Source organism: Mycetomoellerius zeteki, unplaced genomic scaffold (genome assembly GCF_001594055.1).
Source record: "Mycetomoellerius zeteki isolate Tzet28-1 unplaced genomic scaffold, Tzet1.0 scaffold62, whole genome shotgun sequence".
In the NCBI taxonomy this organism is placed as follows: Eukaryota; Metazoa; Arthropoda; class Insecta; order Hymenoptera; family Formicidae; genus Mycetomoellerius; species Mycetomoellerius zeteki.
Window position 1 is genome coordinate 4,001,671 of NW_017257632.1, and position 18,883 is coordinate 4,020,553.

General features: G+C 34.6%; 2 protein-coding genes across 3 annotated transcripts; one reads left to right on the forward strand and one right to left on the reverse strand.

The window, feature by feature from the left end:
* Positions 1-2,515: 2,515 nt before the first annotated feature.
* On the reverse strand, positions 2,516-5,019 carry Grx3 (Glutaredoxin 3). 2 transcript variants are annotated; one of them, XM_018457192.1, is made up of 2 exons: positions 4,804-5,019; positions 2,516-3,353 (listed from the first exon to the last, which is right to left on the reverse strand). In XM_018457192.1, exons 1-2 carry the CDS (start codon positions 4,854-4,856, stop codon positions 2,723-2,725), a joined length of 684 nt encoding a protein of 227 aa, XP_018312694.1. In that variant the 5' UTR covers positions 4,857-5,019; the 3' UTR covers positions 2,516-2,722. The 2 variants fall into 2 exon arrangements, with proteins under 2 accessions (XP_018312694.1, XP_018312693.1); XM_018457191.1 differs by having other exon boundaries at positions 2,519-3,356; positions 4,807-5,018.
* Positions 5,020-6,526: 1,507 nt separating this feature from the next.
* LOC108728572 (lymphocyte cytosolic protein 2) lies at positions 6,527-17,817 on the forward strand. The gene is made up of 9 exons (XM_018457187.1): positions 6,527-7,002; positions 9,351-9,413; positions 10,136-10,194; positions 11,916-12,529; positions 12,622-12,962; positions 13,061-13,190; positions 16,386-16,556; positions 16,860-16,998; positions 17,341-17,817. Exons 1-9 carry the CDS (start codon positions 6,919-6,921, stop codon positions 17,486-17,488), a joined length of 1,749 nt encoding a protein of 582 aa, XP_018312689.1. The 5' UTR covers positions 6,527-6,918; the 3' UTR covers positions 17,489-17,817.
* Positions 17,818-18,883: the final 1,066 nt, after the last annotated feature.

Genomic DNA, 18,883 nt, shown 5'->3' on the forward strand with positions numbered 1-18,883 from the left:
GGGGGAGAGGGAGAGAGAGAGAGAGAGAGAGAGAGAGAGAGAGAGAGAGTGTCGACTGTAATTGGTCAATTTCTTACTACTTAAGGCTTAAAACACCTATTGTAGATCTGGGGTAAAAGTAGAGATCGGCTAAAGCCCGGCATGTTGTGCAACCAGAAATCACGTGATCATGAAAATATGCGCCAATGGGTGCGTTCAGCAGAACGTTTGTTTTGCAACTGTTGTAAGTTTCCTTCGCGCTAATTGGATCATACTTTTAGATCTAGAAGAATGGTCCTATCTCAGCAGACAATCATAAAACGGTTGCAAAACTGTTGAGTCTGCTGAACGCAGCCAATGTATCAACGCCAGAATCTTGACATTCATGACAACAAACTCTTTTTTTAAAGGTACAATTTCATGCAGCGAAGCTTCGCTAGCGAAGACTTCCCATTCCGCCGTAAACGAAGCCAGCGTTCAACGCTCTTCGCTAAGGCTGAGTCCCCATGGAGAAAGACGGAATCAGAACGGAATATTGATAGAAAAGAGATATCCTCATCCTATCTCTTTTCTGTTAATATTCCGTTCTGATTCCGTTCCGCTGTTTCTTTCTCCATGGGGACGCAGCCTAAAGCCCTCTTAAGCTCATTCTACATTATGGCCTATCTACAATACACATAGTAAGCTTGATTTAAGAAGTAAGACTAAGAAATTGACCAATCACAGTCGATTATTCTTCTCACATTCGACTGTGATTGGTTAATTTCTTACTCTTACTTCTTAAATCAAACTTACTTCGCATATTGTAAACGACGCTTTAACCGGATCTATAATAGGGTTTTAAGCCTTAAGCTATAAAAAATGGACGAATCACAGTCGATTATTCCCCTCGGATTCGACTGTAATTGGTCAATTTCTTAAATCTTAAAATACTATTGTAAATTCGGACTAAAGTTAGTTCTACATTGATCGCATCGCAGTGTCGCAAGCGTTGCAGTCCAATCAGAGTCAAGCTAGCTTGACGTTGCGATACGACTAATGTAGAACCAGCTTAATGTAGAATGGGCTTTATGCAGACCAGCGCGATGTCGCGTGCAACATCCAATGAGCGTGTAGCTTTAGAACGAGAACATCGGTAAAGTTGCACGCTCATTGGATATCGCGTGTCGCGCGCGACAAACATCGCGCTGGTCTGCAGCTAGCATTACCTTTTCATGGAGCGAAGTTACTCTCACTCGCCGTGAATAAAGAAGCGTTAAACAAGGTATCGATCATGTAACTTTTTCCCTGGGCGGAAACGTGAAAAGTGAAAATTTTTTGTACGTATGTGTATCAAAGACATGTTATGCGTTATACAAAAGTCTGTGCTCCCCGCTATAGGCTGCGTTCCGTTTCAAGCACGATGTACGTAATGCATCATTTATCCTTGTTTAATATTCGGTGAATAACAAGAATAAAAGATGCATCATGCGCATCATGCGTGAAACGGAACGCAACCATAGAGAATGGGCTGCGCGATCCGTGGTCAAAATGGTTGATAAAAGTAAGAGAGAGGGACCGTGGAAGACAGCCAATCTGTGTCTCTTTCCATTCAACGGTGTAATGGGAGAGAGAATGAGAGGGAGATTGGCCATCTTCCACGGTACCTCTCTCTCATTATTGTCCATTCTCTATGTCTTTGATCGATACCCAGATAATCCAAAAAAATGACCAATCAAAAGATGCTTCGAATTATTTGGCCAATCAAGTGGAGCCAGAATCAGCGTTGCTTCGCTCATAGTTGGACACTGTTGAACTTTGAGCGAAGCTTCGCTGCATAAAATTGTACCTTTATGACTCCTGCACACTGGACGCGGTAACCAATGAACATGTCAGGAGCTATGTTATTGGCTACCGCGTCGTATTTTGCCGCGTGGTAAGCGTTTCTGCGTCCAGTGTGCAGAAGCCATTACTCTTATATTCGCTTCTTTCACTCTCACATCTGGTTTCACAACAACACGGCAGAGCCAATCACGGATCGAGTCGGCATTAGCCAATCTCTACTTTTAGAATCTCTAGCCAATCTCCCTCTCATTCTCTCTCCCATTACACCATTAAGTGGAAAGAGATAGAGATGACCGTTTTCGCACGAATCGGCATCTTCCACGGTCTCTCTCTCTCTCTCTCTCTCTCTCTCTCTTATTTTTATCGACCATTTTGACACACGAATCGCGCATCCATTCTCTATGTCTTTGGTATTTATATATTTGATTTTTATCTGACACTTTAGGAATTTATATACATGACAATCTGACAGATTAAACATAAGATTAAAGAATATTAATAACAAATTACACAATACAAAATTAATCAATATTTAACAATGCAAATAAAATTTGATTATGGATCAATCTTATTATACAATTGAAGATCACGTTTATTTATAATTCTGGGATACAGTTTTGTAACTCTCTTTTATAAATGTATATAAATAAAAGATAATTAAAATTATAAGTGAAGGAATATAAGGTTGGCTTGAAAGAGTAGTAGGATGTTAAGTAATTCGAAAAAGTTTTTAGCCAAAACTCGTTGTAAAATTTAATTTATTGCGCGAACAGGATTTGTAATTTCAAAAGCGTAATACGAAATAACATTAAAAAGATGATAGTTAAAGTAGGAGCTGCTTGGAAAAACAATATTGTTTGTATTCATTATTTATACGCGAGACTTAATGCAAAATAAAATTCCATTTAAATATAGAGGCCTACTTAACATCGAGACTTTCTTTCTTTGGTAACATACTTTCTAGTTCACCTAACTCATTCATCTCTTTTACTATGTCCAATCCGCCAATTAGATCTCCGTTCAAATACAATTGTGGATACGTCGGCCAATTGCTAAACTTTTTAAGTCCTTCTCTAACATCATTGTCCTGTAATATGTCAAACGATTTGTAATCTGTCTTGTAAGTGTCCAGAATGGAAACGATTGTTCTGGAGAAACCACATCGTGGATTTGCAGGGTTTCCCTTCATGAACAGCATACATGGTGCTTGATTCACCAGTTTCTTCAGTCTATCTTCAAAAGATTCCTTCGCTTTCGTCGTGTCGAGCAGTGGAGCATCCTTGTTCAGATGATGCTTGATCTTTTCGGTCAATGCAGATACGTTGACACCATCCACCCTGCTTATCACATTGCTGTTCCGCAACAGAAGAACCGTGGGTACAGCAGCTATTCCAGACTTTAGACACACTTCGGGTATGTTTTCTGCCTCAATCTTAGCAAACTTTACTTCCTTGTACTGCTCTAACTTGCTCATCTCCTCGAATACGTCGTTCACTTGGGAACATTGTTCTGCCCAGGGTGCGTAAAAGTGTACGGCAGAAAGTTCCTTGAACCTTATACAATAAATACATATTTATAAAAAAAAATGTAAAATCGTAATTTTTTAAACTATTATAATCTCGTTTTTGAGAAAAGTCTATGGTAAGATTTATGTGCAGTTAGTCAAAGAAGCGTCTGCGAGCCGTATCTGTCACTAATTGTAAGTTATATGTGAAAGGTTACATTTTCAACATTTTTTTTCTCTCTTATTTCATCATTAATCTACCATAGAATTTTGCACACATTAATTTCGGTACTTTAACTTCATTATATTAAAAAATTTAAACGTTTCTATAGTAACTCGATTTACTAAAGAACCACCTTAATGTTGAAACATATTTTTCCTTCAAACAGTTTTACATTTTTGTATGAAAAAGTACATTTTTCTCATTTTATTAACTATATTTAGTTGTAACAATTTATATATAATTTGTTATAAATATATAATTTTACAAATTTTTCTAAAGATGTAAAATATACATAAAAATTGTTTAATAATTTTTATATACTTGTAAAAATGATGAAAATTAATCCAGAACACGAATGACCGAACATGTGTAATAAAGGTGCCCAAAACTAAGATATATACTAAAAGTTAAACGTTAAAGTTAATTACTATTCAAGTAGTTAGGAAATCTGTCATATCGACAATGAATTGCACATGTGCTGTGGTCATGTTTGCTGATAATTCAATGATGAATTATTTTCTGTTTTAGTTTATTAAGAACAAATTTCCTTATACAATTTAAATTATAGCAGAAAATAGTTTATAATTCCAAATTTACACCTTTTTCATTCTTCTTATGTGGATTGAAGTTCAAATTAACATTTCTTTAAAATACACCTATTATACATTTTCTGCTTTAATTAACAAATTTTCTTATATAATTTAAATTATAACAGAGAATAGTTTATATATCAATAAGTAAGTAAATGCATTCACAAAAGGTCACGGAGTACAGATTTCCTAACCTAAATAGTCATCAATTTTAACGATTATTATCTCAGTTCATGGGGCAAAACGATGTTTTTTTCTGCCAGATTCTTTCATTTTATGCAAAAATGCATCGAATAAAGCTTGTTTCATTGATTTTTGTAAACCCGTCTGCTTTATAATTACCATAATTTTAGAAATAAAATTTATAAAAAATTAAGATCACAATTTTATCTTGTTCCTAAAATTCTACGTTAAAGAAAAATTTTTTTTAATTTTCGCAACATAGAATGTAAGACCTGATTTCATCAATGTAAGATTAACTTTTAATCTAGGTTCAATTCACTCTTTATCTTTTTCTAATCCTAAGAATTAGAAAAGATAAACGATAAATTAAATCGAAATCAAAGTTAATCTTAGATTGGTGGAACCAGGCCTAAAAAAAAGATCGTTTTCGTGGGAAAAGTATTTGGTTTAGATGTGAGAAGAGGTTAAAAGACTTCTTTCTACCCAGTGTTCCAATTACTCACTTGACGAAGTCGTCGAATGCCTGCTCCGTGGTCAGCTCGGTGATAGCCATCGCGTCATTCGCTTTCAATTAGCCGGATCACTTCGCGTTCCACTCCACCGAAAAATGACTCTCGTACCGAATCCTTGACAACCATAAACCAATGCGTCTCTGTCTACGCAACTATCGGCGCGGCTCTCATGGCCGCAACACAAGTGGCGTTGGCGCAAGCCGCAAGAAATCGTCTCTCAGCGTGACGCGTCAACGGAGCTTGACGGAACTTCCACAATTGGAAGCCGCGAGACGAGCAAATGAACACAGGACAAGTGGATGGAAACAATAAAATTAGTAGACATGAGTTAAAAAATGAAGTCGTTCCGTTTAATTTAAGTCAAACTATGAAAAATGTACTGCAGAACGATGAAGCCGAAGCTCTTTGAATCGATTAATATATTTTTATTGATACTTTTTTCGTCATCATTCAAACGTACATTTATAACAATACAGTAATTCGAAAATTGCTGATGAAATTCATTTGTTATTTCTGTTTGACTTAAGTTGAAATTGTTAATGTTTAAAAAAGAATACTAGATTAATTTTAATCTCCATTTATAATTTGCTTTTTATCCTTTTCTAATTTTTAGAACGAGAAAAAGATAGAGTATATAAGTTAAACTAATTATAAGATTGAAGTTAAATTATTTTTATAGAAATAGGCATGTAAGTGATGATAGCGAAGAAAGTATCAATGAAAATACATTAATTAATTCAAACATTTTATACACTGCATAACAATCTTACACAAGATATTAAAAGGGTATGAATGGAAGATAAAGATAATAATTAAGAATATAATTGTAGAATTAATAATAAATGTTGAGGTATATATATAGAAGTTATTCCGTATTCTTATCGCGAGTCTTTGGAATTCTGTCTACAGCTGCTCGCCGCAACCAATTAATTATGATACCTTCAATGAAACAATCATCGATTTTGCGGTATCGCTTTTTCACGGCATCTATAAATGATAAATAGTGATCGTCATGTACAGAATCTCCAAATTATCAACACTCGTTTTATTTTATCTGACTTCTGTGGCATAAATCCCCGCATAAATACCGGAGTTACACTACATAAAAAATCGAACTTTAAAAGATATGGAATTATGGATTCCAAATATAGTTTTCTGTCCTGTATAAATCTGAGTAATTGTGAAATGTATATTTGATAGGAGTTTACTTGTGTTAAGAAACAAGGTTTATAGGAATTTGTAAAATTAAAACTTTCCTTACAGAAGAATATAACTTATATATATACTTATTTGTAAGAAAATTAAATTTTTTATTTATTACAGAATTCTATAATTTCATATTTATGAGATTTCATTTTAGATTCTCTCTTACCAAAAAAATATGGGCAAAATAAGTTCCTTTCAATCTTTGGTTCCGCTTTTCCTAACTTGAAATTTTTGAAAAATTATTAAAGTATATCTTATTTGTTTTACTATTATAACTTTTATTAAAAGCATCGAACGCCGGATTCCGTTTCACAATCGTGTCGAGGGTGGATTACTAATAAGAACTGGTATGACTCATTCTTCTTTCCAGTGAAGGGGATATAAGCTTTGACGAAAGAGAGATTTAGGTTTTCAATCTATCGAATATTATTTATTCGTATATCATTTTCCTTTGGTATTTTCTTCAAAAGGAAATCGAATTGATTAGGAGGGTCATCAGAAATTAAGATTACGTGTTATAGGAGTCATATGTTAAAGATAATAATACTCGGACCTCGGACAGTCACGAGCGTGAAATTAGGCACAGATCATGATTCATGCAATATGTCAGGGGGGAGGGCCCTCACCTTACGCGAGACAGGCCTGGCAACGCAGGTGCGCCACGAGAAACTAACCAATCGCGCGAATGGACACTGGCGAGGGTGGTGGTCACGAGTGTCAGGGCAGGAGTGCGCCGTGCGGAGTGAGAACGACGAGAAAAGAGAAGAGAGAAGGGGAGACCTGTCAGACGGTCGCGCGGTCAGAAAAAGCTGATGCAGACGTCGTCACGTCATCGGACGGCGAACGTGCACGTGCTGTGGTCAGTTTTTTTCTTCCTCGCGCGTGTGGTGGCCGGCGATGTCCAAGAAGCTATCGCGGGCCGATGCCCTCGACGACATCTCCGCCTGGGACACAGAGGGAGTGTTGTGCCTGTTGCGCAAGGTGAGTGAAGTTCGTCGCGGTTGGTTTAGCTTCCGCCGCGGTCGCGCCTCACTTCACGCCGTTCGAGGCTAGTCGCGGTCTGTCGCGGAGCGCTCAAGCGCTGAATAGATGCAACTTTTCGGCGGACATCGACTGTCAAAGGCGCGACCGGAGCAACGTCAAGAGCACCGCGCCACAAGGAAGAAAGAGAGAGAGAGAGAAAAATGCTAAGCGCACGTGCGCATCAAAAGCGGTAAATACGCGAGTATTTATAGCATGACTTCTATAGAGAGGAGAGGATCGGCGCGGAAGAGGCGCAGGCAGTCTCGCTAAGATTCCCGAGCAATTTTCCGACGATTGAGTTAAGGTTACCGACCTTTGCCAGTTTTCTCTCTTATTTGCGACTTTTCCACGCTTCTCATTACTCGTAAATTTTTTACCTTTTTCCAGAAACGTATTATTTTATATGCTGAAGATACTAAAGGAATCAAAGATCTAGCAAATCAAATTCTGACGCAGAAATCTAACAGATATTTGAATATTTTGGATAATTGTAGAGTTGGCGAGATGCGAAGAATAGGATTCTGTAATTTTATTATAAAAATAGATTTTTGTTTAATAGATTTTATTATAAAATATATATATAATAATAGATAAAAATTATTTTTGATGCAACTATAACGTTTATCTTACCTGAATTTTATCGTATCTAATAGAAGTTTCGAAAGTTTCTCAGAGATATCTTTTAGATATGTTATCTGGGCATTCTTTAAAAAAGATACATTTGGAAACACCACCACCCAAGTGGACTCGTGTATCATTTTTTTTGTTTTATGAACGATAAAATAACGATAAAAACGAGTGGTGTTTCTGAATACAAAAATATGACCTTTTTTTTGTACTTATTGGTTTAATATATTTTGAATTTTATGAATTTCACATTATTTCAGAATATCACAGAGAAACAGCTTTGTTTCTTTAAAAAGACGAACTTCTGAATCTCTCACACACACACACATATAATGAGAGCATTTTACCTGAAGCATTAATCATCGAGTGTTAAAGACATTTCTGAAGAACGCGGCCAGCGAAAGGGACGCATTTGCATTTCTTCGCGCGCGATCGGGATTGCGCTTAACTTTCACGCATTCCTCGATAAACGCGTTTGCCAATTTAAGACAACGATCCTTGTTTCCTTACCGCAACTTTATTTCCCTTCACGGAAGAAATGTTAGTCGGCTCCGATTTCTTCCTTATAATCATCATTCCATACGGCTGAAATATAAATTAATTATAAATTCTTTTTTTTTACTGAGGTATTTAACTTTTCGTGAAATACGAAAATCTGGAAGTGTATTAAAATTAATGAGCGGTAGTATATATGTATTCTTTAAATGAGTTTATATCTCGGAAATAAAACTGCACGCCGATTATTTTCGGATTTTCAACCTAATCAATCTTAAATATTAATAATTCCCTCAAATTATACTAAATTATACTAAATTAAGTATTCTTTAAGTGCTTTTAAGAGCAATAAACAGAATTAAGCTATCTGTTATATCTTAGACTTAGACAATATAAGCCAAATAAGCGGTCATATATAATATACGAACAAAAGTAAAGCACTTTTTCAAATCTCGAGGATTTCAGTGTAAATTATTTTCTGATTTTGGTACTCCCAAGGTATACACAGTATACTCCTTGTTGTTGAAAAAGCATCTCAAACTTGGAACGAACAAAAGTAAAATATCTCCTAAAATCGAGACAAAAAGCATCAATTGAAGTATCAACCTATTTCATGATTATTATGTTTTGTTAGTTCAATTTTGTTTATTACTTCTAAAAGTACTTAATTTTGTATTTCTTTTTGTATTTTGTTGTAGATTAGGTATGAACGTAGCACCTTCCCACCTTCAAACATGGATTCCTGCTAAACAACTTGAACTCTAAAATTAGGAATAATTAAATAATTAAATGAGTATCTAATTAACATTTAATTTTGATATCTTATTCCGATTTTAGTAAAGATACTAATTTGACAGAGGGTTTTTTCCTGTAATTTACATTAAAAGGACATAAAGTCACACAGGAAGGAAACAATGAGAAAAGTAGGAAATATTTTATCCTATCTATTCTAGTCCATCAGCGAGATAGAAATGTTAGAATTAAATAATAAATATCCGTGCGCAGTTATGTTTATGAAGATATTTTTTCTCGACTCATCATCATTATCGGATCGGATTTCCTTTTTTTTTAATTGGAGAATATTTCTTGATATGACAGATATCAATTTCTATGTACATATATGTGCATATTACTTATCAGTACTATGTATCCTGTTTGACTGAGAGTATTTTCCCATTTTACAGAACGGACTGGAAGAATGTTGCAAGGCTGTGGCAAAACGGCAAATCGACGGCGATGAGTTGCTGGTGAGTCAATTAGTATATTGCTATGAAGAGAACTACCGTTCAAGCAATTTCCTGGTTTTCGTCTTCGGTTAACCCATCCTATGCCTTGCCAGTGTTCCTATCAATGACTTTTGAGTCGCTCAAATACGGAGTGCCTTAAAAAATAGAGCGTCCAGATACTGGGATCTCAGTTTTCGCGTTATCTGTGATTTAATTAACAACTTAAAAAATATTTTCAACAGATATTGACAAAATTATATCGGCATGATATTTAAATATACTGGTTTAACTTTCTAAGTAACATATATGATTTTTCACATATTAATTATTATATGATGATTGTGATCTTCTAGAATTTATATCTTGATTTGTAAGAGGACATTTCTAGATTGTAGCTACGCGCATTTACCGCATATTTATCTTTTTATATGTTTAAAAAATGTATACTTTAGACATTTATTTACGTGAATACGTATAACGATAATTTTTTACGCGAAAAATAAATGGTTTAATCTGTCTAAAAATGTTTTCTCGGCGACTTAATAAATTTCCAAAATTGCTGATTTGACTTGTAATTAGACACTTGTAGTTAAAAACGCGTGTCAGGCGAGCGATAATTATCTACCCACTTCCATTGATAACGGACTGCATTTTTTTCCGGTTGCAACAGCAATATATTTCGAGACAGCCGGCGGCGACGCGTGCTCTCTTAACGGGACCTTAATTAATTGTAATTATTCCAGCACTTGACGGATGGGAAGCTGGCTCTCTGGAAGAGTGACCTCACGCGTCCACTGATAGGGTGAGGGAACGAAACAAATCCAATTTTATTTCTGCCCGCATCGTACTATTTTCTCTACTCTTCTCTTCGCAGAATCGTGTCTCGCGATCTTCTTTCATAACGCGTTCTCTCTTAACGGTATCAGATTATTCAGTATGCGAACAACTCATCGCATTCACATACCGTTTACAAGTGTTTACGTACTTAAGGAGCATGAACGTAAGGCATAATCCGCGACTAGGTATTTCTTAAATATAGAAAATGTCGTGTAATACATGATTTTAAAGTCGTTTCGTTTTTAAATCTTTTTGTATTTTTTTAAATCTAGGATCTATCTTCATTTCCCGAAATAATTTTCTAGTAGCAAGAAATTACTGACTTACACGATGCAGCAAGAATGTACTACGTGGCTCATTCTTTATATAAAGACGCCGTCGCAAGCTATTTGCCTGGATGTGTTTCGCGCGACTGTATAATTATTTGATGACTGCAAGTCGTGCATAAATGCATAAGTCTACCGCGTGGGTCGTATTCAATCATTCCACTCCACATTCGTGTCGATTTAACGGTTTATAGTTTAATGTTTTACGCTATTCTTTATTGCTTAACACAATTCTCTATTCCTCTTACACGAAAATTATAAGATTTTAACATTTTATTATAAGATGTTAGATAAATATTCTTTTAATATTGGTTAAAAAATAATAACAATAATAAATTTAATTAGATTAAAAATAAAATTGAAATAATAAAAAAAAAATAATAATGCTAATAACGAGCCGATAATAGATGTTCGTATGTGAATTTTTTAGAAGATTAAAATGTGATAATAATTAGTTAAACATTGATCCTGACAGTACCCAAGCTCGCAAATAGTATACATACTTAAATAAAGCATAAACGTTTCGATCTCCATTTATTGCATTAATATGATGAATCGTTATTGACATTACTATTACTTTTTTTTATATTGTTTCACTAGAGTCTCTTGAAATAATTCTTAATCTAAATTAAAATAAGAATAGGCTACGAACCAAAACAAACTAGATATTTTAATATTCTTGAGGCTTTCACGGGTGTTATCTATGTGACAATCTTGCGTTTCGCGGGTTTTCTCCGTGTTTAGATCCATGGCATTCCAAGAATGGATCTAAACACGGAGAAAACCCGCGAAACGCAAGATTGTCAAACTAGATATTTATTAGAAAAATTTATATGATGATTGTAATAAATAATGAAACAGACATTTTAAATGTTTTGATCTCTATTAGATCATTTTCAAAGACAAATCATTTTGAATGGCTTACGATACGGATATCGAATGGCAGTTTGAAATATAAAAGTTATGTTATTACCAAATCGTAAGTCTTGCTAAAGCGTTAAGATTTAGTAATGACAATTTTTATAATATTTTAAAACTGCCGTTCGACACACACACACACACACACACACACACACACACACAAAAAAAACACACACACACACACACACACACACACACACACACACACACACACACACACACACACACACACACACACATTTGTATTATGTACTATTCAAAATGACTTGTCTTTGTCTAATATTGAAATGATCTGATAAGTCGAAACGTCTCATTGTTTATTATAATCATTATATAAATCTTAGCATCAATAAACATCCAGCTTGCATTATTATTTTGCCCTCACTCGTATTATTATTGCCATCCATTATTATTTCAATATTGATTACTTTTGTCGCAGAAAATTATGGACATTTGTGCAAGAATTGAACAAGTCTCCAGAACTATATCTGCCGAACAAAATTATAGAAGTGCAACAAAACGATGATCACTTGAGCGATAGCGGTTCCTGGGGAACTGACTTCGAGGATGAAGCAGCCGAGGAAAATAATTCTACCGCAAATGTGCAAGAAATCATAAAATCAGGTCTGATCAAGAACAAGCAAGTGTCTTTACAGAATAATAGAATTAGTAGAATACCAACGCTATTACAGTCGAAGAAAATAATAAAACCGGAGCAGGAAGAGACTTACGCCAATTGCAAATCTTCTCCAGACGAAGAGGAGAATATGTATGCGAATTGTCAGGAAACGAAACCACCGCCGATGAGAAATGTTTCAAGGCTACACAGTGAGTTGGAGAAGACTCTAGCCGGGAAATTGAAATTAGAATTGGAAGAGTTGAAACGGAGGAACGGTCCAACAAAGAAACCTGAGATCAGGCCGAAACCGGAGACTTTGCCATTGAGAAGAATTCCGATAACAGCTTCCGATAAGAAATCTCCGCAGAAATCTTTCCTGCACAATGGACCAAAAATGCACGAACGTGTTCCTAATGAACAAAGCAAAACACAAAGTTAGTCTTTTTAAAATGTCTTAATTTTTTTCGATATGGATTTTGTTTCTTCAATGTAATATTACTAAATATTATATTGCTTGGGTTTCCAGGAAAAATGGGTGTGCCACCGCCACCGGAACCCAAGAGAAACAAGGATTACACGTCCGTAGAAATCAAGAAAGGAGTTGATAAGGAGTTATCGAAACCACCGGTCATCTTAAGAAATTTTGACCTTGTGGCAAATTTACCGGCACAAACGGAAGAGAGCGAGGACGAGTATGAGCCATTCGACGAAAACATCATTGAGAAGAATGAGATCTCGCGGGTCGATAGCAAGCAATCGTTGCACAGCGGTCGCCAGGGATCAGTCGAAAGCGTTTACAAACCTCCTAGCGCCGCGAGTCACGAGGAAGAAGAGGATTACGAGATTTATGAGTCTATCACGGAAACAGTAAGTTAAATTAAACTGGAAACGGTCTTCAATGGCCTCTTCAGAATTATGCTTATGAGACACAGTGAATTATTTATGTTGCTGTCATGTTGCATTAGCCGGAGGATAATGATTACTTGAGCCCCATTCAAAGGACAAATGATGCACAAGAACCACCTCCTTTACCCGCTAAACCATCGCCGCCTCCACTGTCTTCGACTCTTCCCAGTAGAACCAAATTGGAGAAAGGTACGTGTATTTTTTAGCATTATAAACAGAGTATGACTAAACAAACAATTAAAAAATATTACAGTTTCATATAAAATGTTATAACGATACAATTTTATGAGTACTAAATTCTGTTGGTAGATTATTTCTTATATTACATTTTGATCTTAGTGATGATGCTTAATGGAAAATTATAAATGATAATTTTTTTTTCTTTCAAAAATATAATCTAAAACACTCAAGAACATTTGAGAAAACCTTAAAGATAGGAAAATGTTATTTGTTACTACTCGATATTATGTTTAACTTATCCGAAGCTTGATTAGATACAAACCATTTGTGCGAATTCGTTAGTAGGACATTAGACGTATTAACGATGTATTCACGAAACATACGTTTCTGGTGAATGAGAAAAAAATGCAGGGTATCGTAGACTCGAGACGAGAGACGAGTGCAGGATCATTCGTAAGAACTTCTGAGCATATGTTCGACAAATGCTGCTTATTGTTGGTTCCCATGCAACCTGATGCGCATTGCCATCGCAATACTGCGGACAGTCGCATATCGGCCATCGTCATCAAGGCTGGATTCACGAAAACATAACGTTCTCTCTTTGTGATAGTAAAACGACGTAGAATAGTGTTTTGTGGTTGCAGTATGTCAGCGACGTCGCCGCAATTATTTGCTATTTTTCGTATGAAAGCAGTCAAAGCGAGACCCTCGACCTTCAATATGAATAAAAGATTTCAAGCGTCGGGCAGGATCGGCGAGATAAATCGTCGTGGATTTTCAATTCAAGTGTGAGACAACAGTACAAAACGTCGAGTCGTGGAGTAACGTAACGAGAGTCTACATTCTAAGTCTGTTTTCTATAGCTGAACTATGTATACAAATAGGTATATGTTTGTTATTTGGTTAAAGCGAGAAAGAAAGTTTTAGTACAGTCTAATGCAGGAATAAAAAACGGATTCTGTTTTCGATTGGTATACTCGAAAACTCTCTATATATAGAGATATATCTTTTTTTGTGTAACTTTTTGCACTTAAAGTGAAATAGGAATATATGTTTGATATTTGGTGATATTTGGCAATAGCGAGAAGGAAAGTTGTAGTACATGGCTCAGGTGCAGCAATAAAAAAACAAATCTAATCTATGTATACAATGAATTCTCTGAAAAGAAACAAAGCGATAAGTTGCACGGACAAAGAAGAGAAATCCTAGCTATTTCTAATTGTGATTCGTACGACGTGTGCGCTAAGAATCGCGATAAGCGTGTGGAAGGATTTGATAAGAGATCAAGAGAGCGAAATACTGGGTGATGGAATGTGTTCCTGTTTTTATCTGCGTCTGAGCAAACAGCTCCTAGGAGGCTTGGGCACGCGCCTGGCCGATGAGGTCGCCGATATGATAGTGCGGATCAAGAGAGGCCTGTCTACGTGTTGTTATTCGCAACCACCTGAGCCGCCAGGTACACAAAATGATTAAACAACGCATTGTTCGATGACTTATCTACGTTTGCTCCGGTACGATGTCATGTGATCATAGTATTACGTGAGAATATCCCACTAATGGAACATTTGTTCGCTCTTCATTTACCGAAGATCGTCGAACCTTAACGGATAGAAATAAATTAAATTTTGGAAATTAATCTTGCTTTCCGTATGTATCAATTTTCGATAATATATTATATCATATAATATGTAATTTAATATAATTATATCTTCATAATGTAATTCTTAATTGATATTTGCAATATAATTTATGAAGATAAGATTATCCAAATATCACCGTGATATCAGCAGGTAAATTATTTTAAAAAATTAGTGAAAATGCTTCCGAAATAACGTATAAGTAAATTTTATACATTATTCATTCGGATATATTATATTCAGTCTATTAAATTTGAACTTTCTCGACATTAAAAATATAAGTATGTGATCTTTCTTTTGTGTGATTTACTCCAACAATTGGAATTTATGTTATTGATAATCATCGCTCATGTTATTTCTATACGTCTTACATTTTAGTTCACTGCCTTAGTGGGAAATAACACGCGACAATTCATTTTCTTTTTACAAAGAAGAAACCACTTTTATCAGATCTTCTTTGTTTCCTGTAATCACTGCATAGGATCGTTGACTCTCTCGTTCTGATTTACGGAAGTTATTCTTGGACACGCTTTGAATATCCCATGCCGAGAGACCAACGGATTGACCACTTTTCTTTTTCGTGATGCTTTAAAAGGCTCGCTCTGGAGTCAAATATCAGTTTCGTCGGGATTTTTACGACAACCGTATCGTGTGCGTGTTTTTCAAATTAGTGCGTTTCCGAAGAATGCGTTTTAGATGATAGAAAAATTCACGACAATGTACTGTTGATATTTCTAAACGTGTTCGCATCGAGAATACGTGACAAATTTGTAACACAATGGCAACTATAATTAGCGATACAAAACGAAATATATCGTTCAATGCGACGGTACGCTGGCAAACGAATTTTTCAGAGTGTTTGACACAGGAGACTCTTACGCAAGCTCGACTTAACTTAGCAAGTTAGTAATGTGATTTACCTGTATTTTAACACTAAAACCGCCGATGGTGTTATTTTGACTTCACTAATGAGTGCTTCCCAATTTAGTGAGTGTATCCCAAGTTGATATAAACCTTATTCTGTCTTTCTTAATATGTAACAAAAATGAACCTTGTGTCGATTTATATCACCAAATGGAAAGCACCTAATTATTTCAATTTTTCTTTTTCGTATACAGTACAGAATATTGAAAATATATGAATATAATGCAAATATTTCTAACATTATAAATAATATTAAAATAACTTTTCACTAACTGAAAACAAGGATAGGAAATTATCAAATTAGTGCTTTCGGCAGTTTTAACGGGACATCATTAGCGATTTTAGTGTTAATCGAAAAGATTTTTACACATTGCACAACGATGTATATTTTGTGGTATATCGTTCTCATTTTTATAAATTAAAATTCTTATTAAATTATGTAGTTGTTGAATTACTCTTTTGATAACACAAATTTTTAATATTATATGCACATTTTGTTTCCATTCTTTGGAACTGTATATTTATTGTACGAATGTAAAGAGTTATTACACATTGATATATGTATTATGTAAATACGTGGCAATTATTGTCGACATTTCCTTGTATATTGTCTTGATCTTGATCTATTTTTACATATTTGCAGAGCGATCACCGGATAAGAAATCAGCCACGTTACCTCATGCTGGCAGTAACACTTCGCTGTCAACCGAGAGAGCCACGCGGCCGCTACCACCGCCGCCTGAAAGGTCTTATATAGACAAGCCCTGGTTTCATAATATTTCGAGGGAACAAGCAATTATTCTGATCAAAGAACGTATGTGTTAACTGGTTTTTTAAAATTACAATTATATTTCTAATGCTTAAGCTTTGCAAAGAGAAACTCGAGCATAAATTTTTTTAATTGTCAAAATTGAGGTCGTGAATTACAACTTTAGAATACATCATAATAGAAATATCTAAGAATAAAAATATAAGAACATTATAATAGAAATATCTTATATATATTTGATCTACTTTATCTTTTTATTATAAAACTTTTTACTTAATATATGAAAATAATGTAGAATTTATAATTTGATACGAGGTAGCTATTGAATATGTAATTGTACATTTTTAGAAGGTACTTACAGTAATCCGCAAGATGGATATTTTCTTTTGAGACCGTCGATGACAAATCTTGGTAACCCCTTAACCTTGGTTCTTTGGTATAAGGATAGGGTCTACAATGTTCCGGTTAGAAAAAGAAGTGACAACAGGTATACACCTTGTTTATTAACGTTATTATTGTATTAACACGTTTTTTGCCGTGTATTTAATAACATTCGAATTCAATTTTAGCTGTTGTGAAAAACATTATGTTAATGTTGTATTAACCTGATAAAATGATTGGACAAAATCTTATAGGACCAACATTTTACATATAATTGAAACATTTTAATATATCAGCTTATTTTATCTTATTAATGAGTACGGATATGAAAATCATTCTTTTCATTGATAATTCGCGTGCAATACTTATAAAGCTATTTTTTGTTAATTTATTATTAACATATACAAATAAAATTTGGTTTAGAAGAATGTTACCTACAATTGTTTAGATACGCATTGGGCTCCGCGAAAGTGAACGAGCTGTCTTTCTCGACGGTTGAAGAGATCGTAGTGTTTCATATGAAGGAGGAACTCATGCTCTACAGCGGCGGTGTACAGACCGGAAGTACTAGATTGACTGATACTCCACCAAAGTGATTTTAGTCCACGTCCAATTCCACTTTAGGCAGGAAGAAAAGATCTTCGTCGATAATTTCGCTGTACATAAGAGTTATACGTGATGTGCATAAACACTGCCGAACAAACATTTTTGCTAGATATTTCAACAACATAAAGAATAGGCTGACGAACAAGAATTTAAGTGGTGCCTTTGTGTACATTTATAATAGGTACATGAATTAATCATTTTCGTAATCGCGTTGCAAAATATTGTTATTTTAATATTATTCCAATGACAATCTGTTCTGATTCGATTTTTATGTCTAAGATTTATCTCGACAATTATACGTGCCTTCGATAAAATGACGTAATAAACTCGAATGTTAAATGGATCTCTGTTATGATAAACATATTACATATTTTTAATATATATCTCAATCTCTTACTAATTATAAGTAGATATATTAGGAATAAAAGTTCATAGCGCTGTATTTGTATCATGTTTACATGTTTTTAAAAAAAAATTGGCAATTATACTATTCGATAGAGCAAAGTTTCAACTTTAATAGAATCTATGTTTTTTAAATTGCGCGCGATGATTTTAAATGGAATTATGAGCAATTAAAGTCAAAATGCTTCTTTTATTTATTATCCTCGATAACTCAATAACAAAAAATTAGAGACATTAAAAAACGATTTTATAGGGAAAGCTTTAAGCTTTCACGTTACAAAGTCGAAAATTTTTTTGAACCGTGTCAAATCAAAGTGAAAAAAATTTTATTTTTTCCAGCTCGTAGCTTTCTATATGTAAAAATTACCAAATTCACAGAAACTCAAAAAATATAGCGACCTTTCGAAAGTTGAGATTTTAAGTCTTAAAACTTTTTCTATTTTTCTATTTAAATTTTGTTCATTTTAATAAAGTTATAATTGCTTGAATTTTGAAGTTTGTAGCGTTACAAACTTTTGTTCCAAACTAATATTTATGGCTACGATATGCGTATAAAAGAGTAGTTTTTAAGATGAATTTTGTGAATGCTTCGTTAAACGGGGAAATAATATTGTATTATTTTTTTTTATTGTATTATTTTTTTAGTATTGTTATATTTTCGTCCACGCATCAGTCACTTTTTTAATCTACGATGACTGATAAATAATTGTTGAGTTGTTTGTGTGCACATGGACATATTTTGGCTTTCGAGGAACCAATGACGTGTATGAAGATTTTATTAAATCTTTCTTAGAAAATTATACAGATGCTTTTCTATGCGTATACGAGACGAATGTTCGCACATCCATAAATGAAACGACGCAATACCGATCCTACCGTTTTCTTCCGTAGCTGTTTACGTTTTCTCTTGTCTCTCATCCTCTTCCTCGCCAATTGCGACTAAGCGCGATCCAATTTTGTAAATGTGAATCATATGAGAGCAC

Coding starts and splice junctions, on each gene's coding strand:
- LOC108728572 (XM_018457187.1), top strand. CDS start 6,919: ATGTCCAAGAAGCTATCGCGGGCCGATGCCCTCGACGACATCTCCGCC. Junction 7,003..9,350: donor TGTTGTGCCTGTTGCGCAAG/GTGAGTGAAGTT, acceptor CCCATTTTACAG/AACGGACTGGAAGAATGTTG. Junction 16,999..17,340: donor AGAAAAAGAAGTGACAACAG/GTATACACCTTG, acceptor ACAATTGTTTAG/ATACGCATTGGGCTCCGCGA.
- Grx3 (XM_018457192.1), bottom strand. CDS start 4,856: ATGGCTATCACCGAGCTGACCACGGAGCAGGCATTCGACGACTTCGTC. Junction 3,354..4,803: donor TTCGACGACTTCGTCAAGTG/AGTAATTGGAAC, acceptor TTGTATAAGGTT/CAAGGAACTTTCTGCCGTAC.